At 32.6% G+C, this 27,545-nt stretch overlaps 1 protein-coding gene across 1 annotated transcript in view; it reads right to left on the bottom strand.

Moving 5' to 3' along the window:
• Positions 1-1,194: 1,194 nt before the first annotated feature.
• LOC115874754 (chromosome-associated kinesin KIF4-like) overlaps positions 1,195-27,545 on the bottom strand; it is a 65,214-nt gene continuing 38,863 nt past the window's right edge. The window contains exons 6-9 of the mRNA XM_030890032.1: positions 21,449-21,724; positions 9,355-9,477; positions 4,923-5,098; positions 1,195-4,109 (exon numbers count right to left, since the gene is read on the bottom strand). Coding sequence (XP_030745892.1) covers positions 1,749-4,109; positions 4,923-5,098; positions 9,355-9,477; positions 21,449-21,724 — 2,936 coding nt within the window. The 3' untranslated portion in view covers positions 1,195-1,748. The remainder of the gene's footprint in view (positions 4,110-4,922; positions 5,099-9,354; positions 9,478-21,448; positions 21,725-27,545) is intronic.

Here is a 27,545-nt window from a genome sequence, read left to right as displayed (position 1 = left end):
GGAATGTGATTATCTACAACTTTTATCTGAACACTTTTTGTCTAAAATAGATTGTAATGGAATTAGGGACAATTTTTAAAATAGCCAAAATTTGTTTTTTTCGAAATATCTAGTAAGCCATGAACTTTTTCGAAAATCTGAAAAGCGCATATTTATGACCCCACAAAACTGCAATTCTTTCCCCATTTAACTGACTCTCTATCTCCAGTAGTTCCCGAGATACCCATAGAGAACATCGTAGGAAACTCACCCTGTATAGGTATATGGTAATCGCAAAACAATTTCCGATGCACATGATCAACTTTGAGTGACAAGCGATGTCGACAGCGCTGCCAGATTGTGATGGATTTATGAGATGAATCTTAATTTAAAATTGACAAACAACATATTTATTATATCATCATTTTTTAAAGAGTTTTACGTTTTATTTTTAATTTAATAACTAATATTTTAGTGAATAATTCATTTATTTGTTTTGTAGCTTATTTTGATTATTACATATTGGCAAAAACTAGTCCATTATGAAGATTATTATAGGCGTTATTATTGGTTATTTATTTATTAATGTACATCTTACAACGCCATAAGTGGTATATAATAACAAGTAAGAGGGCGCTATTAATGCACAAACTAATAATCACAGAATTTAATAAAAACTAACTTTGAAAGTGGTATAATGTGCTTATCAATCAAACTTACTTTTCTGACTGCAGTCAAGGGTAATAAAGGACCGTTCTCGTTCAAAATAGTTAAAAAAAAACAGGAAAGCTACAAGTTCTTTGCTTCGACTTTTTAAATGCTTCGGCATATTTGCAACACACAATTTCAAGAAATGCAATACAAAAACTCGAAAATTTAGTTCTTAAAAGAACTGTTTGTGCTGTAAAAGTGCAATTTTAAAAAAAAAATACTATGAAAAATTTTTAAAAAAGACTATGAAAATTTAAAAGGACTACGAAAAAAGACTATTGAAAACAGGCAAAAAAAACGAGAATTACTTACAAAGATTCAACAACACGATATTATACAAAATAATGACTGACACTAGGATAATTAATTGTCAAATAATAAAAGACAACATTGCTGAACACGGCGCAATGTGACCAACATAGCGATAGTAAAATTCGGTTTAAACTAATGTTTGCAGCTTTAATCTAAATAAAATATCTGTTACAATCATTTACTCTATAAAGTAAATTGAAGAGCTGCTCGGTATCTTAAATTATACAAAAAATTAAATATTTTTGCCAAAATTTTATTTAGTCAGATTTATAGACTTTCAATATTATATGTCAATGTCGATATGATTGATGACGTGCATCGGAAAATGTTTTGCGATTGCAATAGGTATTTATTAGATGTATTATAAAAATATCACTCATTAACTAATAAAACTTTGCTGATTTTCTAATGCTGAGTAAACACAGAACACGTGTAATTAATCCCGAATGATCGAAAAAAACGACGTCCAGTTTGCTGGAAAATGACGATCGGTGACTTATCCCATATAAATTTACGAAAGCGATCTTCATTTCATAGCCTTCGCTGACGCCATTTTTTTTCGATCATACGGTATAAATGATTATTAAAAAATACGCCTTTTGGACATTATATCCTTTAGAATTACTGTACTTATTATTAAGTTATTTTATTTTTTTGCTGTACTGAGCAATTTATTAATGAAGTTTAAAAGACTTAGTTTAGAAGGAATTTCTTTACAAACTTTGATATTTAATATAAATTAAATATTATTTTGAACAACTCTGAAGTAAATCTTCTCGAGAACTTTCGATTATCTGTCGCCTCATGCTACTCAATTGCTTTAAAAAAGCGCTAGGACTGCACGTAGGAGTTCTCTGTCTCTTATGCGTTTTCCTAGGCAAACTGCCATAGTCAGAAAAAGTGACTGGGTTGCTTTCAAGGCTGGAGTCTTCGACATCTACGTTACTCAAGTCCCACGGGTTGTATTTTGGTCTATCAAAATATACATCTTCATCGCAGTCTTCTTCCGAAACCGAACTGATATTTCGCGACCTGGGTATCTTGGATATTTTGTCTTCCAGTCTTCTACAAGAATCTTCTAAAAGAGTTTCATATTTATTAACGGGTATCGTGAACTCTGGAATAAGATGCGATGTTTGAGAGAAACAACTCTCCATTGAAGGTAGTTCCGTTTGTGTAGCGCTGGTTTCTCTACATGCAGAACTTCTTTTTCGTCTTTTTTTCGATTTTTCGATACCAGACAATTCATTCACCGTTACCTGGATATCAAAATCATCTAAATGCGGATGCTGACAAGCTGGGACAGTGTTTGAACTAGCCTGAGAAATATTACTCATCAAGTTCTTGGCCTCTTCCAAGAATTCTTTCATAGCTTTAATCATGCAATCCTTTTTATGTTGCGTATGATTTCTGGCAAACTGGACCTTTTTAGTATTTGTTCTGTGATAATCTATGGAATCTGGAACATCTGATAGGCAGTTATCATCAGTGAGACTGGATTCGTTACTGCTGTAGTCGTGTTTACATGGAATATGATTGAAAACATTGTGTTTGTTTACCATTACGTATCGTTTATCGCGATACTTGGTGTCAGGGCACTGACTAACATTAGCGTGGAATTTCTGTGGACGAAAATCTGGAAAATGCTTACATTTTTCAACGAAAATATCACTTACAAAAGTCTGTGATGCTCTAGTAGAAATTACGTCGCATTTTTGAAACCTTTTTCGGAACGGAGGAACAGTGAGGACATTTACATTGCCTGCACAAACTTTTTCTACAGGGAAACAAGTAACTTTTTCGTATTTATCGTCCGTTTCACCAGCTTTTCCATACAATATCTGATGTTCCTTCTCTTTTGCGTGTTGTTCCAAAGAATTATGATTGCTTATCAGATCCGGTGTGGGAAATGAAACATTGTTGCGCAAAGAATTATCTAAACTATCATCTGACATGCTGTCAACTGTGTTTCCATTAATGTAGTTATGTGAAATGTTGATATTAACAGATTCAGTAAATATAGGGCTGTTTTTGTTCTCTGTTAAATACTTAGTAAATGAAAATGCTCCTGGTTTTTCTTCTGACGTTTGCACGCCACAACTTCGAGTTAAGAACAACACATTTTGGAAAGTTCCACTGATAAACTGGCTCAGTAAAGTACATTCCACTTCAGCATCTTTCTTAGTTTCTTGTTCCAAATCGTTACAGTCAGTTGAAACTTCTTTAACCCGCAACATTGGAAACAGATCAGTCTGAGTTTCTTCGTTTTTTCTTCTGTGAGCCCTCAGAGCCTTTTGAGTGAGTTCTATCAGTCTGGATCTAGCGTTTGTGCATATTTTTAGCTCTTTTGGGGTTGTGCTGAGATTTTCAGTTGATGTTGCCATATCCTTTTTGTTTACCTTACTATACAATCGACTGGTAACAGCTGCAACAATCTGTGATCGTTGTCTAGTGTAAGGAGGTTTCTTCTTCGTCGTCTCGGGCTTGGTTTCGGGTTTCTTTAAACCTGACTCATCCGTAATAACGCCCTTCTCTGGCCTTTTCCTGAAATTTCCTAGAATTTTCTTTTGTGTTATCGTTTTTAAGAGTGGTGAAGTGTGAGTACTTTTATTGATAGCCTGTCGTCTCAAAGACAAAGCAGTTTGCTTGATCTGAACCCCAGAAGTACTACCGGAATGTCTTCTGTCTACCTGTGAGTTAGTTTGGGTTTTGGTGTCAGATGTATGCTTGGGCGATTGTAGAGATTCTTGAGAACTGTAAGATCTATTTGAAGTATCAGTCTCAATGCTGTAGGTTCGATCCATGCTGTAAGTTCGCTTTAACTGTCCAAATTTGTCCAAAGAAACAGAACTCTGGACGTCTATGATAGGTAAAAGTCTGTCTGTAGTTATTTGTTGAGGAATTGGTGTTGTACTGGATTCGCTAACTTCTGTTTCTCTTCCATCATCATGTAACGCTTCAGGTAAGCTGCTTGTTGATGATTCAGAGTTTCTTGATACGTTTTCTTTAGTGTTGTCATCTTGTGGATCAGGGATTTCCTCAAAAGGAAGATGCTGATGCCCAGAATTGACATCCATTTGATTAGGCCAGGCAGGATTGGGGACAATCTGAAATGATAGAAAAATGTTTCTATTGAACAAATAATTAAAACAATATGTAACGGCCCTAACATAAACTAACATCATAATTATTTGTAATTCAAGTATTTTATTGTAAAGGGGGTACTTTGTGAATGGGTAGATATTTACTTGATTAATGTATAGTTCAAAATATTTTCCTTTAATAAAATAAGAAATCTTGATACATCGGATATAAAATTATTAGTGATAAATATCGATACCGATAGATATATTTTTAAAATGTAGATGTTTTGATAAATCTATATTTTTGGAAGTTTAAGAAAATGTTTTGTTTGTACAAGATGTCAAAATTTAGGATCCCGTAATCAAAATTGTTATACTCTCATTTGTGAGATACAGGGTGTAAAAAATATTGCATTTTGTGACCTTTCTCGGTTATCCTCCTACTTACTAAAATTCGTTTTTAAATAGTGTTTATATATAATCCAGTGGCGTACACAGATTTCTGCTTTTGTTGAGTACTTTACTGGATTTTATGTGTATTCAAAAACTATTACCAGTACTAACTAGTACCCGTTTTGCCAGCTTTTAGATTCGTTAAGTTGAAGGTTAAACGATGGGGTCCCAAAGTGCAATATTTTCAATTTCACTCAGTATCGTGAACGATTCTAAGATAGCAGATAATGATAATTTTTATTATAGGATCATAAGGTTTCACATAAAAGGGTCAGTTAACAAGATATTATTTTCAAAAACAACGGAGATATAGTTCTGCACACACGCAAAAGCGGCACACACGGGGGACACTCTATGCAGATACTAATTGAAGTAAGGCTTTACCTGGTGGGATAGGGTTAACAAGTCCCTGAGTTTGGCAATCTCCGCCCTTAATTCTCTGATAGTAATCTCTTTGGGGTCTTCCACGATGACTGGTTGATAGATAATGCGTTTAGCTCTTTGTCCGAAACGTAGAGTGTTCACAGTCTCGCTGTAGCACGCGCTAGACGGTGATATTGCTATTAAGGAAAATAAAATTATGTAAGTATAGTATGTAGAATACATCTGAAAATAAGGTATGATTTTTAAAGCCGTACAAAGTACCATACAGGGTAATTCAAGTTCGATCCGCATAACTGGAATCTCGAAAACTATAGGAGATACGAGGTTGTGCGTTAACGTTCCTATAGTATGCCGAGATGTCTTCGAGCCGAGATAAATGTCCATGCAGCTTTACAAATAATGTTCTGTCTTGTTGATATCTTTCTGGATACGTTTCTAAATATAATAATTATGATTTATGATGTTCTTGTGCCTATTGAAAAAGTGATTTTTAAAAATTATTGACGTATTTGACGTTTAAGTGCCGCTATGCATCACTTGTTGTAAGTCGTTAGAATCGCAATGTATTTATCTATTTTGATATGTAACAATCTAATATGGTGCCCATAATGAAAAAAAATTGATGATGGCCAAAAGATGAAACGTCGGATGACAAATCTGAAAACACTGTTGTGTAGCTTAAAAAAAGTGGCATTGAAAAACTTTGAGTTTACGGATACCTTGTCAAATAACGTCCGAAAAAAATAAATTCGAAATATTCAATTTTCGTTTTTTCTCGTATATCTTCGGAACTACTCGGAATTTTAAATGTTTCTAATCAGCACTTGTATTTAACACATTAAGCACGTATTAAGCACATTAATATTTGCCCTAATTTAACCATCCTCTTATTTCCAATAGTTTTCGAGATCCCAATCGAGATCCCAACACGGACGCAATCTTTTATCTTCAGCTAGAGCGGAGATAACCGCCAAGGACAGCGAATGAGATACTCTGTATTTGTATTTTGTATACCACTTTCCGGATTTTGGCATTTGTATCGTTTCATATTGTGTTAGATGTTCTACTTTTATAGAGACCATTATAAAAATGATTTTTTTGCTTAAATGTTGAGAAGCATTTTTTTTTCTAGGTTTTCTTGTAAATTTAATCTACTATATGTTGCCATATTATGAATATATTATGTTTTTAACTAAAAATTTAAAAAAAAAAATTTTTTTTCGTGTGTCTGGGGTCGAAATGTAGTATCTGTTTTAAACTACATAGAAGTACACATATGCCAAACAAGTGTTTCAATTGAGAAAACTACATCATAGTGTAGATGGTATTCAGAAATAAGTTAGAATCTGTTCATTTCCACAAAGCGGTGGCTCATGATGGCTGAATAGCCGAAATCGGTTACAAATAAAGGCTTTTTGATAATGGTTTGACATTGATTTTGTTTATCACAGTAAGTTAAATCAATAAATAGGTTGAGTAACTACAAGGTGGTAAAACATATTTTGATTTTTAGAAAATTTAATGGTAATCCCTTGAGTTCTAGCACAGAATAGTATGGTTAAGTGATAGTACTAAGTACTATGTTTCTAATCAGTTCTGTTGTCAGAGTTGGGTACGTTTTTATTTATTATGAGTTGGACTCATTTTTTCTGAACTATATTATATTGAGGAATATTTATTGGAACATTATTATTATTGAATATTGATTTGAGGTGATTATTATTGAATATTGATTTGACTTTTTTATTACTTTTTTTCTAGCATTTTCTTTGTTTTTTTATTAAATAGTTGAAAGAAAGAGTTTTTCTCATTTTTTGTTAAAAATCACTTATTTACACACCAAATATGTTTAAAACAGAATTTTAAACACATTTTAAAGACGCGTCAATAATTTTTTAATAAATCAAATACACCAGTTTATTAAAAACAATCAACATTATTTGTGTTGGTAGATTTGTGTAAATTTATACAAAATGTTTTGTTTTCTCATTGCATATATACTTCATCAGTTGCCACTGAAAACGACGCACTTTTTATAGCGAACCGTTTATAAAATAGGTATTCTCTCCGGGTATTTTTCAACCTATAAATTAAATTTAAACCGCTCCAAATATACGATTTCGTAAAGGCAACTCTTTCTAGGCGGTTTTTGAACTCCTTTTGGCATCGAGCCAAGTAGACGCATAGTTTTAGGGCGTGGAACGCCGCTAATAATCAAACGAGCTTTATCTAAGCCATGTTAGCTACCCTGCGTGATTACAGGCTGTAATTAAGGCATTACGGACTGCTAAATGGCAATAAAAGGTTACAGAGCGCTGCATTGAAAAATCAAAACATTTAATTTAAAAGAAAAACCATGTTGAATAAATAATAATTTTTCTGAAATTTATTTGTATCCATCCTATGTATTTATTTTATTTTAGTAAAATTTTTATAGGACAAATAATAATGAATTGTTGTAGTTCTATTAGAATAAAATTTGTATAATTCAGGCCTTGTATAAACAAAGATTCAAGTAAGCTATTAGTTGGTTTACAAAAGTCCATAATAACACATATCTACATAATAGTTACTTTGTGATAATACTTCACATATACGCGTTAAATAGAACATATTTTTATTAAATCCATATAAGAACAAGAAAAATAATCACAAATAAATCAAACACACTGGTTTATTAAAAATAATCTAAAACCTTTAGTTGCAATTTTTAGGATTTTTTTCAGTATTTTAAAATCCTTTATCTATTAAAATTATAACGAGATATACGAACTAAAATAATTTTTAAACGTCTTAAAAATAAAAAGTAGGAAATAAATAAAAAGTTATAGCGGTGAACCACTTTTGAGGCGCACCCGGTACAACAGCCCTGAAAGTATGTGTAGTTATTGAAGGCTCGCACTGTATAATCCAACAATTAGATATAAACTCAAGTACACCTAACTAATTTTAAATGTTTTCACAAACTAACTTATAAGTTAGTCTGTAATGTATTGCAAATGCGCCTTAAAAGTGGTTCATCGCCCTATAACTTTTTTATTTTTTCAGATAACAAAACGAGATTTGGTATGTTAGTATGTGACATAATTTAGGATTGATTGACGTAATAAATAATAATAATAAAATAATAATTACTACAACTTTTGATTTTTAAATAACACCCTCCGTATTTTTTTACTTTATTCGATAAAAAATTACAGTCTGAATAGAATGATATATCATATATCAACTTTTGACATTTACGCATATGGGTTATTTGAAATTGTAACATGCGGTTCATAAAGACAATTTGACTCGAAATTCCAAGTGTGTGGTACCAAATTATTCGTAAAAAAAATCTTTTTCTAAATATGCTATGTTGTTATTAACCCTTGTTCCATTTGAAAATATTGAGATATGATTAAAAATAAGATTTGGGTATCTTTTAACCAGTCATAGGACAAAACACAAACATAAGACGGTCAAATCTATTTTTCCAAGCTTCCTTGATTAAAAATTAGTGTTTTTAACACAGTCATGGTAGCTAATTGTTTTTAAGCGAAAATATCAAAAGTTGACATATGATACGTCATTCTATTTAGAGAGTCATTTTCTATCAAATAAAGTAAAAACATACCGAGGGTGTCATTTAAAAATCAAAAATAATTTTCGGTGAAACAGAAAGTGACCAAAAACAATTGAATACGTCAATCAATTCTAATTTATGTCATATACTAACATACCAAATCTCGTTTTTATTAAAAAAGTTATGGGGTGAGCCACTTTTGAGACGCACCCAGTCCGTAAAAATTTTGCGCGAGAAAAAATTTGGATTTTAATTTTCAGTTAAAGTTAAAAAACATGATATCTTGATAATGTGGAAACATAGGTAGTAGATTAAATTTAGAGGAACGAAATCATAGAACAAATCCAGTGGTTCTCAAAATTTAAGAAAAATAAATTGTTTTTTTTTTCTAAATTTTGGAAGTAAAGTAACAAAGCAAAGATAAATTTTGTTTCTTTTATCGGCATCTACCGACCCTTAACTTACCTTGTGTATCCGGTGCCTTTATTATTATTGTTGTATACTGGGTGTCCCATTTTTTTTTGTGTTTTATGGGGTTTCTCGTTAATGTGCTATAAAAACCGCATCTTTGTATCTCTACTCATAACCGAGAAAGCCCATAAAACAGACGAAAATGGGACACCCTGTACAGTAGGTATATTATAAATAGACCAGAAGGGCTATGAAATGTGGGAGCAATAAAGTTAGCTATATTTAATCATATCTATCAAGTCTTTTCGTTCTACACGATAAAAAAATTATATATAAAAACTCTAAAAAGATGATACCTGCCGGCTATCGTGCTTATCATTGATATTATCATCAATATCCGGCATAATTAACACTAAAAGACTAAAAAATAACTAAACAGTTAGGAATGAAACTCACTTGCTACCATCACAGTGTTTGAATTTCCTTGGAGCGTGTCCTTCAGAAGCCATGTCAAAATGGAGTCTCTGTAGGGTACAAACTTGTTCCTAGAACTCCTGGAAGATGATCTAGATTGCTCAGCTATATAGAGAGAACAATTCACTTTTAAATTCAACGATGCTTAAAAATGACAATTTAAATTTTTAATCGACGTAGATGAACAATTATGATAAATTAGAGATTAGCTAGAGTTAACATAGTTTGAAAGAAATAAAATATGGAATTGTTGGAGGTGTAAAGTGATACTGAGGACGAGCAGTTTATGAAAGAGAAACGCCCGTGAAGAAGGAATGTAGAATCTAAAATTGATCCAGCTGAAAATATTATTGTCGCTGTGTCTTGGGCGCTTCAGCACGCTGTTTTAACTAACACTGTCGCAGCTTTCTATTAATAAAAATAAAATGTTTTAGATCATTAAAATGTACTGATATATAGGGCGTTTCTTCAACAAGAAAAGGGATTTCAAGATGTGATGCCTGAGACCATTCTCTAAAAATTAGATACAAGCTATTAAAAATTTCAGAACGTCTTTCGAAAATAAAATGTAAGGCGTCCATCCTTGCCTGCTTAGGTAGTATTTTTTCTATAAAAAACATCTTGTCGATATATTCTCTAGTAAAGTAAACCATTATCGAGAAAACCTATAAAATTGAATCATCCTAAAATTTCACATTGTCATATACAGTATGTCCCAGGATTGTCTTTACAAGAGGAAAAACGGTTTTTATTGTCAACTTTTTGAGAAAAATGCATTGTTTATAAAAAGTTTTGCTTGTTGTAAAATGGTTAATCCCGTTTATACTTTTACAAATTTCCATACCGTTTTAGAGAAAAATACAAAAATATAGTTGAATTTTTAGGCGGCTTAGAACGCTTTCACACACGTCGGCAAAAAAGGCTCTAAGGGCGCTTGCACACCTTTGCACAGACACCGGAAAAATCGGTGCCGGAGTCGGCGCCGGGTTTGCATCCGTTTCGGCAGTTGCATTTAATTATTCTATTGTATTTACCGGTCGCCGACTATTTTACCGGATCGGAGTATACAGGGTGGCGCCTCTCATACGCCGCGGAGGCTCCAAGGAGAACGACAGTTTGTATTGAAATGACATTTTGTGATCATATGTAGGTTAATTCAGAGCACTTTTTAAAAATATAGAGAGTTCTACAGGGTGTCCCCAAAAAAAGTTACATATCAAAGTTGTATTTTTTGTAATGGAACACCCTATATATTAATTGATTTTCGGATTCTGGGAGAAAAATAAAGGTGAGTTTTATAAGAGACGTATATGACTAAAATGTAAAGTTTTTGACATAATTAACATTTCCTAGAAATAAAGAACCATTTTTAAATTACAATAAAAGCTACCTCAATTGGAATTTACTCGGTATAGCCTAAGATGTAGTTAAATTAACTATTGTACTTTAAATAAAATTAAAACTTGATCCAAAAAGTTATACAGGGTGAGACAAAATTAATATTGAACATTGGCCAGCTTTAAAAGCATGTTACTCTTTTATTTTAAATGGAACACACAGTATATTATTCCGATATTCAATCGAGAATTCATGTCTCTTCAAAATACTATTAAGGTTGCCTACCCCTCAAACAAAGATTTTCCTAGATATTTTCATTAACATGATTTGATCTGAGTAGATCTTTATTATTTGACAAAATCTAGGTGGCTGTGATATGGTCTGACGTTACTTCAACATAGCTGTCTAATTAGTCCAACTTTAACAACTAGTTATCATTTGTGTCAGTGAAAACAAAAAAATTTTTCAGATTTTTGCCGAAAATGCAAACTTATTCTACACCACAGAGAATTCATATGATTCTATTAGTTGGCGAATGCAGTGTGCATTCACCAACTAATAGAATACTAAATAGAATACCATTTAATAGAATACTTAAATGCTCCTGATCTTATCTAGTCGGTTTTTGATGGGGATATGTTAAAGACAGTGTTTACAAAACTTGATCAACTAGTGTCGACAACATCAGAGAAATTATTGTAGCTGCCTTTCTAACTCTTAACTCCACATATGTCTTTTAAAATAAAAAGATCCTTTTGAAAAGACAATTATTTTATGCAGTTAACAGGAAAGGAAGCATTTTGAGCATTTGATCTCATCTAGCAAATTTTTGTCACATAATTATAGGTTTATATCTAGCTTTAATTCTGTAATAATTAAAATATGTTTTAAACGTGTATCTTTTTATTACCGTTGAGTAATTTACTATACAATCTTTAATTTTTGTTAAATTAACAAAAGGTATATCACACAGCCACCCTAGATTTTTTCAAATTAAGATCTACTGACGCAAAATCATAAAAACTAAAATATCTAGGAAAATCTTTGTCTCAGAGGTAGGCAACCTTAATAACATTTTGAAGATATATAAATTCCCCATTGATCAGCGGAAAAATATACAGGGTGTTCCATTTAAAATAAAGGAGTAACTTGCTTTTAAAAGTGACTAATGTTCCATATTAATTTTGTCTCACCCTGTATAACTTTTCGGGTCAAATTTCAATTTGGTTTAACATACAATGACTACTGTAATTAAATATCAGGCTATACAAGGTCAACTAAAATTTAGGTAGCTGTTATCGAAATTAAAAATTTACTCTTCATTTTCACAAAATGTGAAATACGTCAAAATAGGTATATGCTTCTTTGGTAAAACCTTTATTTCTTTCGTAGAATCCGAAAATTAATTAATATATAGGGTGTTCCATTAGAAAAAACACAACTTTGATGTGTAACTTTTTTAGGGACACACTGTATAATTCTATATATTTTTAAAAAGTGCTTTCACCTTCCACCCCTTTAACCTACATATGCTGCCAAAGTTCATTTCGATATAAACTACCGTTCTCCTTGGAGCTTCCATGAGAGGCGCCACCCTATATGTGAAGGAGCTAATATATTTATATTGCAATCGATTTCAGCTCCGGCACCGGTACTGATTTTGCCGGCGTGTGTGAAAGCGTTCTTAGACTTGACAAAAAAAATTTGATCATAACGTTATACAATTTCAAAAGTATTTTGATCTCCATCTCAAATAAATCATATATCGTTTTTATATTTAATCATAACTCAATTTATTTAAATGGAACGAGGGTGGCTCATTAGCATATTTGGAAAAAGAATGCTTTAGGAATTTGTTAAGACTTGGAATTTCGAGTCAAACTGTCACTCAATTTACGGCAGTGGCACATAAGATTGAAATTTAAAATACTATTTTTTTAAGTGAAAATGTCAAAAGGTGACATATGATATGTCATTCTATTCAGAATGTAATTTCCTATCGAATAAAGTAAAAAATACCGCGGCTACTATTTAGAAAACAAAATGTAGAATAATTTCCGCTGAAATAGGAGGTGTCCTAAAATAATTGAATATGTCAATCAATTCTGATTTATGTCTTATAGTAACACACCGAATCTGTTTTTTTATTTGAAAAAAGTGAAGAAGTTATAGGGATGAACTACTTTTGGAAAAACACCCGGTATACACGGATAAGAATATATTCTTTTGAATTCCTGCAATAAAAATATTTATAACTATAAAGACCATGCCTCATAGCCTCTTTAGTTACAAATATTTTTTCTGCAGATTTACGGCTAATACTTTCCGAGATACAGCCGAGACTATTCTGTACTGAGTATCTTGTACAAAATTATCAGAACATCGACATACAGGGTGCGATACAGTATATTAATGCGAGGAAGTCGAATATCGTCGTTGTTGACGAAGATAATATGGTATCGTCGGCTGTATGTCAAATGTACAGCCTTGCCACAAGAAGTGTAATTTTTACTCCTAATAAAACAACATACTATTTTTGATAGATAATGATGAATTTATTTTGTAAATTGCAACCCATAATTTTTTGGAATTGGATTAACCATAGAATTCTGCATATAGTACATTATTTCAATTTAAAGGAATATGCGGTGATGACATATGCTATATTTTATTTACTAAAACTTTGGTTAAAAACAGTATATCTTAAAAGTGGTAAAAATCCGAAGTGAATTTAACTTTTTTAATATTTACCTATATTTTCCTAAACACAAAAGATAATAGAATAAATCCGTGAAGGAAAACTCACATTATCTTATAAACAATAATATATTTTATGGCGTGGCCAACATTGCAATATTTATAATGCTGTATCTCAATTTTTTTTAAATGCAATACCCTGTATATTATTTTTCTTTTAGATGCAGAATTAAAAAACGAATATTTTTTGTATTCAAAGTATTCCTAAATTTTTAACGCCTTACATTATATTCGCGTTATATTAAATATTACATACTGCTACGTTTATCTAAGCCACTTAATGATTGCATTTTATTACATGTATATATATATTATATGCAATATAATACTGCAAACATCTGCTACGGGATAAGAATATTTGAAATACAAAAATGTTGTTTTTTTAATTCTGCATCTAAAAGAAAAATAATATAGTGTGACATTTAAAAAATTGAGATAATAAATATTACAATGTTAGCCACACCATAAAAAATATCCGGTATAAGATAATGTAAGTTTTCCACCACTGTTTTATTCTGTTATTAAAGCCAAAAAGGCTCTCATGGTATGCAGAAAACTGGCTGGAATATACATAGGGCTGCGCCCTTACATTTTGCGGCGGATGATAAACGAATGATTACCTATGCAGCAGTTGGTTAGGTATCTAACCTAACATAACTCATGATTACCAAGGTACAGGAAGGCAAAAATTGTGCAAAGTACAGAGACTGGCATGCATTTGCATCATAGGTGTCATGAGCACATGCCCAACAATGCTATGGAGGTCATTCTAGACCTAACCCCCCCCCCCCTAACCCTTATTGTCGTTTTGTCGTGGGTAGATATGCCAATGTGACAATGATTAGAATCGTCATTGACGGAAACAATACTGGGAGAATTGTCAGCTCAGGGGCTTGGAATAGCCTCAAAAGAAAAATTCCACTCCTCCAGCTCCCAGAAAATGACATACCTACCAAGAATGTACAAATTTAAGAAACACCTCACAAGCAACCTATTGAGTAATAAAAAGGATTGGAAGAGAGAAGCATTTGCTCAGCAGGTAAAAGACCATACCATAACGTGGTATACTAATGCTTCCAAAACCAAAGCAGGGACAGGTATAGGAGTATTTAGGCCTACTACTACTACTCTAACTCTAACTAAATACTCCGAACCAATGCAATGGGCACCTACCCCAGGATTCTTCAGGCAGAAATCTACGCTATCGAAAGATGCATGCTATATACTTATTCTACTTCTTATTATTCATATCATATCATATCATATCATTATAATAGTCCATTTCCCTCGAGAAAAAAAACGCCAAACCAAAAACGATATTTTAAGAGATTTGACCCGATTAGCCACCCTCCCAGACCCGTAGGACACCCAATACCGCCATTTTTTCAAAATGGCGGACAAAAATTTCTTACATCTTAAGCTTTTTTAATATGAGCGATATTATACTCTATATTATATAATTCGAGGATGGAGAATCCAAAAAAAAAATGTTTCAGATCGATATGACCTTTACTGACCTTGAAAACTGCTTTATGATTGAAAAAATTGACATTTTTGCAGACTTTGGTAAAAAAAAATTAAACGGGTAGCATAAACAAATTTATAACAAAAATAAGTAATTAATATTAAAAAGGTAATAAAAACCTGGTTTTTAAAATTATAGTTGTTTACAACGATCACTGGCGGAACATGTATTTTTTAAATTTAGAAAAATGTGTCAAAATTAATTAAATGAGATTGAATGGTCTTCCAAGTGATTTTAAGGCAAAACATAAATAAATGGTTTCTAGTTGATACTGATTGATCTTGATTAAATTCTAATCAAGAAAATTATATATTTATTTTCCAACCCTCTTAAAGGCTATTTATAGTAAGTACTGCGAGGGAATTAGACTTGAATGAATTTTTTCAATACGAAAATCAAATATCACGACCATCTTTGTCGGTTAATGGATCTCTAAGACCTGGAAGCAAATCAGTTCTTATACCTGTTCTTGAAGCTCTGGCCCCTACGACTGACTTGATTCCGTCGTGCGATGGATGCGTTTTTGATGGAGCAGGTTTAGTTCACTTTTTGAAACCACGTTTAGAATTAAAATCCTTTTCTGAATACTACCTTCAACAATTTAAATCGTATATCCAAAATGTTGCTGCCACTACAAAAACTACAAGATTGGACGTGGCATGGGATTTATTATTATTAGTAGCCTCAAAAATGCTACAAGAGAAAATAGAGGAACTGGATTGAGGCAGAATAATTTGCCAAAGAAGGGTAAGTAAATTGATAGTTTAGGCTACCAGGAGTTAATAATTATTTATATTAATAAAATAAAGTATACGATGGATATTTTTCTTCTTTTTAGATAAACTTCCTACCAACTGGGAAAAATTTCTAAAAGACTCCTCTAAAGAACAAGAACTCTTTACCTATTCAGCGGAAAGTCTTAAATTCCTAAGACATTAATTGTGTGACAAATGTTCAGGAAAATCTGCGATCATGAACAAGCACATTAATCTTCGATTGCTTTTTTCAATCATCAAAACCAACCTGGAAACACCCCTTGCGGAAATATAAAAAAAAATAAAAATAATAAAAATCCTTTATGGGTATTTCGCCACTGCACTGCAAGAAAAATCTACAAAATAAAATAATTATTTTTTGTAAACACTTCTGGCGTTAAACCTAAACGGACACTGCTTTTTAATAATTATTTTATTTTGTAGATTTTTCTTGCAGTGCAATGCAGTGGGCGAAATACCCATAAAGGATTTTTTTTGGAGAGATGAATCCGCCACATAGGTATAGACATTTTTGACCTTCTTTGTATTTTTTATGGTCTCTGAGATCACAATTGGTACTATGCACTCGAATTTGGGACTATAAAGGTTGATTCTCACTATACCTTCCGTTTCCATTCCATATCCGTTCCGTATTTTTATTGTATTATTAACGCCATATGTAAGCTTCCGTTCCGTATCAGTTCCATACTTTTTATTGTAGAATGTATATCATTACGAAAGTTTTATTTTAAAAATTTGTATCTTTTGAAAAAGGTAATAGATTTAATTAAAGGCGAAAGAATAAATAAATATCAGCAAAATTTTAACAGAGCTGGTACAAATGTAAGAACTTGACAACGGTGTTTCCGATACGCTTCAGTCCGTCCGCCAAAAAATTTATGGAAGGAAAGGATATGGAACGGAAGGGAAACGGAACAGATAGTGTGCATTGTCCTATTCATTTACATGATATAATATAGTACAATTCTTTTAAAAGTTCCTCAATATGGCCGACCTAGTTACGAAAATTGGTAATTTTTTTTTAATGAAAAATAAGTTGGCGCTAGCGAATTCAGAAATTGATTTGTCTTTGGTTAACAATAACATTTTTCAGAATTGTCAAGTTGACGCTAAAGTTAGGTTATTAGGTGGTTGTCATAAATAATATCATGTTATTGAAATTATTTAATAAGAATAAACTTTCTCAGTGAGAATATTAACTCCCCTGTTTCTTATATTTCAGTTAAACGGACGTAAGAACTATAGGAAGTGAATTTTTATTTTCATGTTTTGACGATATCTGAGAGTTCCTAGAATTATCAAAATTATTGAATAATTATAGTTGTGTAATAAGTGAAATTAATAGAAGACTTGGAAATAGGATGATGCATGTCATGTTATAGTTTATAGATCATCTCATTTCTCTTAATTTGTTTTTGTTTCAGTACAGTTAATCACAAATTGAATTGATGTGTGCAAAAACAGCTATATATTTTCAAACATCTTATTTAAATAGTTCTTTTATATACTGTTAAACTGTATCAACTACAAAGTCTTTAGCAAAAAGTTATAAGGTAATAAATTTTGTAGATATAATTTATGAAAATTTATATATAAAGATTAGAACACAATCATCTGAGGGAAAAAGAAATACACAAAAACTCATTAAATATACTTTATTAAAAATAACAACATACAAAAACATCCATGCAAACTGTAATAATCAGAACATTATCCACATTATACCTTTATTAAATTTGTGTTCACACTCCTGTCAGGAATGCCAGAAATGTTTGTTTAAATATTAACTTATTTTAAATTGCCAGAAACACATCAGAATATGTCACAACCACAACTATAGGTTTGGAATCAGTACTAAATTTTATACCTAGTAAGTAATGTGTGAACTAACAAGTATAGGATAAAAAAGAATTATTAATATAGAGTGTACTATACAATGTCCTTCTGCTTATTTATGAAATGACGTTCCTTTCAAATGTGAGGAATGCCAGTAAAATAAAACATAATTTTGATTTGGTTTGGTGTTTGATATTCTAATTACATCTGTTACAAACCTTAAGTGCTTTTAGTGAGTAACTGTATTTTTTATTATTCTTTGTGTATCCTGTAAAGTAAAAAAATATATATTTCAAGAAATATAAAAATAATGCAATAAATATCAAACAGATTTATAAAAACTACTTAAAATTATTGTACATATTATATATTTCAAGTGTTATTTGATCTTTGGTCCCATTACCAACATTACCTTATTTATGTCTTTTCTACTAACTCAACTTTTAAACCTGTTTAAAATTGATTTACAACAATCTGTAAGGCCCGCGCTGTTTCCTGAAATTGAAATAAAAGTTTTAATCAATTTATTATCATATACATATTACAAACCTGAAAATTACTGATACGAGGAAACTTCTCAAAATAATTAGGGACCTTTTTACAAACATCTGGACTAATTTATTTTCACGAATTTGTGGACGAGTCAATGTTTTCTAATACGTTTTTAAGCGTTTTACACATTTTGAATATCTTCCAGCCTATTCCTCCGTTCTTGATCGGTGAAAAGATTATTTATAACAATATAATTAGTACTGCAGGCTGCAGGTTAAATAAAAGAACAGAATCAAGTAGAATTTCTGAATAAAAACTAAAAAAATAATGAAAATATTTAGAAAAAGGAACCGTAAACGTCAACGTCAGCCAAGTGTCAGAGTTCAATTGGATTTACCACAGATTATCAATTTGAACTACAGTCGATTCCAGTCTAGAGATTTTCGTTTTTTAAGCCTCCCATACTGAAGTCCGCCATATTGGGAAGTTTTAAATGAATACAAGTATATATTTTATGTAAACGGAAGGGAAACAGAAGGGAGCTAATATGGAAGGTATAGTAACTGCAACTGTAATATGTAAAGAATTATAATTTTTAGTTATTTTGCATTTAACTTTATATTAAATCATAATTATTACGCAAATTCTGTTTTTATTCAAGAAACATGAAATAATTTTGACCGGATTTTATACGCAAATTACCAAATACCTATCCCTATGTGGCGTCTTTGCGTTAAACTTAAGGTTAAACTCAAAGATATATAAACTCGAGTTTAAATATATTTGGTTAAACTGGATCAAATTATGCACTATAACCATAGAGACTATAACTTGCTATAACCGTTTGATGCCGTAGTAACAAAAAAGTTGATGGATTGTCTTAAGCGGCCCTCACACGATCAATAATATTGTCAATGTTTTTTATTGTCAATATTTTATCAATATTTGAAAGTTGGCCTGATACGGTCAATACATATATCAATATTAAGTTTTGTGCAGATATTAAGTGTGAATTATACCCTATGCCAAAAAATTAAAGATAAAAAAGCGTGTCATTTTGGCAGTGAGTGTCAGTCAGTGAGAAAAAATATGGAAAACATAGAGGAAAAAATTTAAGAAAAGACGTTATATAAAAAATGGATATCCAAAAAGAAAAAGGGGTTCGGTCAACTAAATCTTCTAGAATACGTTATAAGAAACGGTAGCCTGATAATTGCGATCTAAAACTGGTGAAAACAACGACGGCGATGTTCCGTCTTCCGCCATGGTTACGAATAAACTAGTCAAATTTTGTCAATCATGCGACCTAACGATCAATATTGTCAATACGACTAGCTCCGCCTTTAATATTGACGAGTATTTTCAGAGACCCGAAAATCCATCAATATATTGAAAGTACATCAATATCTACGCTCAAACACTCAATAATATTGTCAATAATCCAAAATATTGACAATATTATTGATCGTGTGAGGGCCGCTTTAGTCACTCTATCAGCTTTTTGCAACCATCATCAGTTTAAATAGACCAAACCTGGCTTTACCACATTATATGCTCATTATTGTATATCCCAGTGAACACTGTATCCCAAGAAGATAGTGATATTTGTGGTGATTGATATCTAGACACAGACTTTATAGTTGGGGATAACAACGTATAAAAACAGCTTCCCGTGGGAAACTTCATGAAGGGAAGGTGCCAGTGGAGTTGTTTTATCAGAAAAATTATGTATTCCATTAATTTTTATGGTGACACCGTCACAGATGTTGCGTTTGTTTGGAGTGCGTTAAACAAAATGGCCGCCTAGCAATATAGACAATGTGCGCTATCGTCGCCGCTATTTAACCGATTTCATTTTTTTTTGGCTTGTTAGAAAGATAAAGTAAAGAGAAAAACAATTAATTCTTGAAAGTATTGCGAAAAAATAATATTTCATGTATATATATTATAACTTCTAGTGGGGGGTAACTTATCTCCAAGGGCTTGTTTGGCTGTAAACATTGACCATCGTAATTCTGCAAATGATTTTGTTAGAGTGCTTGCTTTATAAACTCGACTAATAAATATTTCTAGCTGATGCAAAACATCATCAGGTACTAAATCACTGATACCAAGTTTCTGCAAGGCAGTAAGTTCTTCTTCATTCGCTCAAACAAATGCCTTCCAGTATGACAACTTTCCTTTTCCAAACAAATTTCAGTTGGTGTCACAACCAGATATTGCATGGAACCCGGGCAGTTCTGAAGATTTTAGTGGTCCGAGTAAAATATATATGTTTTTAACTGATATTGCATCGCCTGACGATGGTACAAAAAGGTGTTTTCGGGAAGCCTTGCATAGCGCCTCACTAGCAAAACTAAAATATCTGTATCATTAGCAAATACCAGTAGTGTATCTGTACCTCTAAGTTTCGCATTAATAGCATGAAGTACAATTTTTGTGTCGGCTTCTTCTTGAGTACTCTTTAAACAATCCAAAGAGCAGTGCGTCGCAGAAACTTCAGTGCGCCATGAAACAACATATTTTTTTGCTAATATCTTGGCATGACTTGAAGAATTGTATGTGCAAGATAGGTGGTTAATTCATCCTTGGCACGAGTATGTGACAACTTTTTCAAACTTATATTTGATATGTCAGTTGTGTCACATATTTTGTACTGTGTTGCGACACCGTAGTAAGGTTTTTTATTGATTCGTCCAAGTACGTGTCGAAAATAACATGAAGTTTATCATATTACCAGTATTTCCTTTGGATCTTTTGGGCGAACAAATCTGCAAGATCTTTACAAGTTTTCACTGCGCTAGTTTTATCAAGAGCCTGCAATTCTCCCATTGCGTCTACAATTGCAACGCAGTTATTTGATTGGTGAACTTGAGCAGATTACAAAGAATCTTTGGCAGTGAATTCCACTACAGACTTCAAAATTTGAATTAATTTACTTTTAGCTGCGCACTGATGCATTATTCCGTCTAATGCAAACATGGATCTGGGCACAGCTGACATTTCATACTTTCCTAAGGTTGTGCGTAGGTCTATTTCACGTTGAGATCGTGCGACAATGAGCAGGGACCGAGATATGCCACTTGGTTCATAATGAAGCGACAGCCATCTTGGATGGCGTCATCTTAGCCACAAGCAACATTTGTGAAAGTGTCACCATCGACATTATTGGACTACATGTTCTTATCTATCGATTAGTACCACTAGTACCTTCCCCTCATTAACTTTCCCACGGGACACACAATGCTTCCGTACTATTAGAATAGTAATACGAAACATAAAATAGAACACTAGGGGAAAATCATCCATATGAAATATCAAAATATTCACACTCCACAATAATCGGACTTACCTAGGGTCGATATAACATTTCCCAACGCTACCAAACTCTTGTTGATGTTTGCACCCTCTCTGAACCTGCTGGGGCCGTAACCTCTACTTCCCGCCCTCTCGTTGCCCGCCAAATCTACCAGATGCAACTTAACCCCCTCGCAGCTCACGGAAAACACCGAGTGGCTCCTGCTGGACCTCGGGTTCGTGGCTGTGGAACCTACTTTGCGCCTTGAGCTTCCTTGCTCCAAACGCTGGAGGATGTCGTCGCTTGTAGATACTGGGTGTTCTGTTAGACCTAGGGAGAGCAGAAAAGCGTTACCATCGAGAGAGACGGCCAGTTATCTCTGATCTTAAAATCGCATGCGTCATGGAAGGAATGCGAATGATATTTCTCAATTGACCAAGGCTGAGAGGAGGGTTACTTCCTATTTCCTCGCCTAAATTTGTCTCGTCTCGACTTATTTTTAAAGACGTAGAAACATGTAATATCCCTCTTCACTACGGTAGTGGTTGTTTTAAACTCGCTTCGATTTTTAAACAATATTTCGTTATTTTATATTAGGGGGGGGGGCTAGAATTTAAATACATTATTGTCAATTATTTTACTCGAAATTTTCAACCGACCATATTGTCGCCGTTTTTTTCTCATACAATATATCTAGCAACTTAATTTTTTTTAAATTATTAATTACCTATGTAATGTAGTAATTTTACTTTCAATTCTATGAACTGTACAGGGTGTCCCAATTTAGTTGAAATCATACGGTATCTCCGTTATTAGTAAAGATAGTAGGATGCGGTTTGCACAAACCTCTCCCACTTTTTTGTCAAACGGAAGATGCTGTCAACAAAATTTTCATAACCCTCGTCGTTTCTGAGTTACAGGGTTTTTCGAAAATTTTGCAATTTGGGACAGCCCCCGTATCTCCGTTATTATAGATGATATCGAGAAGGTGAAAACTGATTCTTGTAGAACTTTTTACATAGAATACAGTGGCGTAGTCTGTTTTTCTACGAAAAAAATATTTTTGAAGATATGGACTCGAGTTATCTTTTTTCAAATAGAACACTCTGCATATTTATAAATCATATGCCTTGCTATGAGCTTCTCAAAAATATATATCAGTCTATATTTATTTTCACTGCCGTGATAAATAACAAAAAATCCCAAAATGGTATTTACTAAAATAGTCATATTATAAAATATTAAAATTTTATTTGGAATTGATATATTTTACTTTTGAACTGTTACCCTGAATCTGTGAATATATTTTTCTTTTTTTATAACGAAATTTATTATAACGGGATGGGTTTGCAAATGTTTAAAAGCTTGCATTATTAAAGCATTTTCCAGGTGTTCGACATTGTATTAGTTGCCAGGATATATTTCATATTTCCAAAATCCCCAAAATCAGAAATCGAGAACGGACAAATCCGGGAATAAGAGAGGTCATCATATGGATCCGTTGGTTCCAATTCATTGATTTGAGAAATAATAATTTGACAAAAATATAATATTTTCTTTGTAAGTTAATTTGTGAGGGGGAGCCCCATCTTGCTGAAAGTATATTTCACGTAAATTAGCTAAAGGAATATTTAAAAGTCCGGATACGATAGCTTCCAAGATTTACAAACAGCGGTAGAGAGTTAAGTTTCCCTAATATATAAAGAATTGATTAGTGGCTCTGGAAAAAAAAAACAAGAGACAGATAGCAGTATACTTTTAATAATTCTTTAGTTTCTTTTATTATCAATCATGGCCTACTAATAAATTTGATCTTTTAATATTTTTTTTTAAATATTGCGCTAAATAGTGAAAATAAATATAGAGTGATATATATTTTTGAGAAGCTTATGGCAAAGCAGATCATATAATTTATAAATATACAGGGTGTTTCATTTAAGAAAACATAACTTTAGTTTATATCTTTAAAAATATTATTTTCGTACAATAACAGACTACGCCACTGTATTCTACGTAAAAAGTTCTACAATAAACAGTTTTTACCTTCTCGATTACTTTCGCAATAACAGAGATACGGGGGGTGTCCCAAATTGCAAAATTTTCAAAAAGAACCTGTAGCTCAGAAATGAAGAGAGCTATGAAAATTTTGTTGACGGCATCTTTCGTTTGACAAAAAAGTGGCACAGGTTTGTGCAAACCGCACCCTTCTATCTTCACGAATAACGAAGATACCGTACGATTTCAACCAGAATGGGACACCCTGTACATATATGCTCTCCCATTTTTGGTGTTCTTGCCGGATGTCTCTGTTGTTGCTGAAGATAAGAGATTGCGGTTTTCGCGGACATTGACTTTTTCGTAACACATTCGATCCCGTAATTAAAATTGTCCATACCATGCTTCAATACAGGGCGAGTCTTAAATAAGTGCAAATATTTTCAGGGGTGGTATATTTTGACCCCAGGAACACGTCCATGAGGTTTTTTTCGCAAAAACAGGTGTTGAAAATCGTGCATTTTCTTTTAAATTTTCCTGTTCACCGCAATTTTTCCCACGGTATAAATTCAATCTCTGATACCATAGTTACAGCACTAAAAGGGATGGAAATACAGAGAAAATCCGGTGGCTCTCAAAATTTTCAAACTTAAATAACTCGTTTTTTTTGGACCCATTTGAAAAATGGTAAAGTGAAAATATGTTTCTTTTATCGAGATCTACCAGCCCTGAAAATATTTGTACTTACTTAAGACTCACCCTGTATTATTTATATACAGGGTGCTCCGAACTGTATTCTAGAAACTTCGGCAGCATATTCTGCAGATAAAAATAAGTAAAAAAGTTCGTATAAATGTATGTCCTAAAATGCTTAATTTCTGAGATACAAGGTGTAGAAGTTTCATTTTTATTTCGATTTTTTCCAAATAATTTCTGAAGTAACGTCAAAACTTGATGTCTGGGAGTTTTTGACTTGAGAAATTTGATTTTGATGTCAATATGACTCCTATTTGTAGAGGGCGCCACCTACATGTGTTTTAACCTTTGAATAAGAAGACTAAGGAAGGAGCATATAAAAAATCTTAGGTACACCGCGACGGGCCTCAAATATGGCCGACTTAAATTCCGGTTTATCAGTGTCGTTCTAATTTTATTTAAAAAATGTAAAACTATGATGTAGGGTAGACGTACGGTAGACTCAATAATTTGTTGTTTTATTTTACTTTGTGAATAAATGTTGGTAGTTATTAAAATTGTTATAAAAATATATAATTCTAATAAAAATAGATAAGTTATAATAATTATTTATTACAACAAACATCCGATACGCTACTGAAGCAGGTAAGTCAAATTAACGTAACTAAATTCTTTGACATCTAATCTTTGACAAGTAATAAATAAAAGCTAAAATGCAAGAAAAATATATAATTTAATTAATTTAAGTGAATTTCATAAATGATCGGTTTACTACACGTATGCATATTATATAGTCACTTACTAGCGAAAAGTTATTCCATTATTTCACTCAATTTTTGCCGAGATCTACCGCATGCTACACAACCAACTATTTTAGAGTCTTTTTTGATAAATCGCGATAGTGTCACTGTTAATTTAAGTGCTGCCACAATTTCCATCTAGATTTACTACCTTTATACAACTATCAGTAGTAGAATAAATAATAAATAACATAAAATAAGCTCCGTAGAGACTGACAAATCCACAAAATTTCAAATCAAATTCAAATCGCCGTAAATGAATCGTCAAACCAGAACTGTAAAGGATCCCCACCTAGAGCTTTTATGGCGCTTTTTCCGCCCACCATGCATGAATACATGGATAGCATTATGCTCCTTCCTTAGTCTTCTTATTCAAAGGTTTTAACCTTTGAATAAGAAGATTCAAAGGTTTTAACCTTTGAATAAGAAGACTAAGGAAGGAGCATAATGTATCTCAATTCAGTCTTCAAACGACCTGTATTGTGACTATTCTGCGATGGTGGCGTAAATGAATGAAGAACAACGACAATGCTGTACTATGCGGTTATCAGGCTCTGGTCAGTTGTGGCGACGATCTCGGTAAGCTGAGGTGAACAACACAATGTATTCTCTTCATATGTTTCTGCATTTAACTTTTATTAATACTTAATCCAACGATCAAGGTAGACGTTGGTGACACCTGCAGTAACGCATCGAATGTTTAATGTTAATAAACATATTATAACTATCTGTTGTGGGGAGTCTATGTTTAGCTGTCAACGACTTATTGAGTCTACCCCACGTCTACCCTACATCATAGTTTTACATTTTTTAAATAAAATTAGAACGACACTGATAAACCGGAATTTAAGTCGGCCATATTTGAGGCGCATCGCGGTGTACCTAAGATTTTTGATATGCTCCTTCCTTAGTCTTCTTATTCAAAGGTTTTAACTGTTTTGGAAAGTAATAACTTTTCGTCCGTACCTGTATAAAACTACTGAGTGAAAAAATATACATTTCCGTGAGTTTTTACGTAAAAAACGTTCTTTGTAAAAATCGCTACGAGCAACCGTTCTCAAGATATTTAGAATGGAAATAGTAAATACATGTCATTATTAAAAAAATAAACATATGTTGATAGATAGTTATTTGATTGAAATGATAAATTTGGAAACTTTTTATTTTTTCAAATTAATCCTAATTATTAATATCCTAATTTCTTCTAAAAAATTATAATAAAACAGTTTCTGTTGAACTTTTGACAAAAAACATTTCAAATTTATGATTTCAGTTTAATAACTATTTAGTCAACATGTTTAATTTATGTCAATGATGACAGGCATTGATAATTTCGATTCCAAATATCTCGAGAACCATTACTCATAGCGATTTTTCCCAAGAGACCTTTTTTACGTAAAAAACGTCGTAAGTGTACATTTCTTTACTCAGCAGTTTTATACAGGAACGGACGAAAAGTTATTCCTCCTCAAACCAGTTAAAAAAATGTAGGTGGCGCCCTCTGCAAGTAGGAATCATATGGATATCAAAATCCCATTTTGACATCCATATGACATTTCTCATGTCAAAAAACTCCCAATTTTCATCCAAATATTGACGTTACTTCCGAAATTATTTTGAAAAAATCCAAATAAAAATAAAGCTTCTACACCCTGTATATCCGAAACTAACCATTTTAAGACATTTATACGAACTTTTTTAGTTATTTTTATCTGCGGAATATGCCGCCGAAGTTTCCGGAATACAATTCGGACCACCCTGTGGAATCCAATTATTTGCCATTACCTAAATATTGCCCAAAGTTATGTTTGTTTTAAATAAGACGCTCAGAGGCTAATATATAAGGGGCTGGCGGGGGGTGCGCTACCACCATACCCCCCCCCCCCCAATGGGCATTGAATTGATGGAGTTGGGAGATTGGCGTCCTAATTGGGAAGTGCCTCAAATTTCCTTCAAAGTCGCTTATGTGAAAGAAACTATGATATAAATAGAGGGCAAATACTCAAAAAATATACTAAATAGACAATATACTAAATAGAGTGCAAATACTAATATTCTAAGGTTGTTTTTTTTAAATATTAAATCATTGCAGATATATGAAAATTCGAGCCAAACAAACTGTTACTAGTGAATGCTAGCATTCAAATTCGCTTTGCGTTTTTACTAGTTTCTAGCAGCTGTTGGTAACTTACTATCGATAAGCTAAGTGCAGAATTGCCGCGAATTGAATTCAGAATTCATTCAATTTTAGAATCAATACATTCAAAATAATCAAATTCTTATTGAAATAAAAAAAAACTACAGAATTACGAAAAAAGGTTGAAATCAAAGTAATCAAAACACTTTTTGTCGATTGATAGACAGCTACCCGGAACCGGCTAGACATTTGATGCTTTTTGAGTTTAATCTTTGGTTAAGTATAAAGGCAAATATTTTTATTTTGGTGTTTTTATTTTGTTATCGGTTTCTTGTAATTTTTAAAATTTTACCGGCTAGATATTAATTTAATGCTTTTTGACGGTTATGCCAGGACCTCATTAGCCAACACGCCACGCCACGCGACGCCATTCTACCCCACGTTATGAAGATGTGTGCGTATGTTTTTCCATTTAATTACATGTATTGCGTACACACTAGGCAACACGCCTCGCCATCCGACG

This window comes from Sitophilus oryzae, unplaced genomic scaffold, assembly GCF_002938485.1.
Source record: "Sitophilus oryzae breed Bouriz unplaced genomic scaffold, Soryzae_2.0 scaffold_1297_pilon_pilon, whole genome shotgun sequence".
NCBI lineage: Eukaryota > Metazoa > Arthropoda > Insecta > Coleoptera > Curculionidae > Sitophilus > Sitophilus oryzae.
This window is presented reverse-complemented; position numbering and strand designations above follow the sequence as displayed.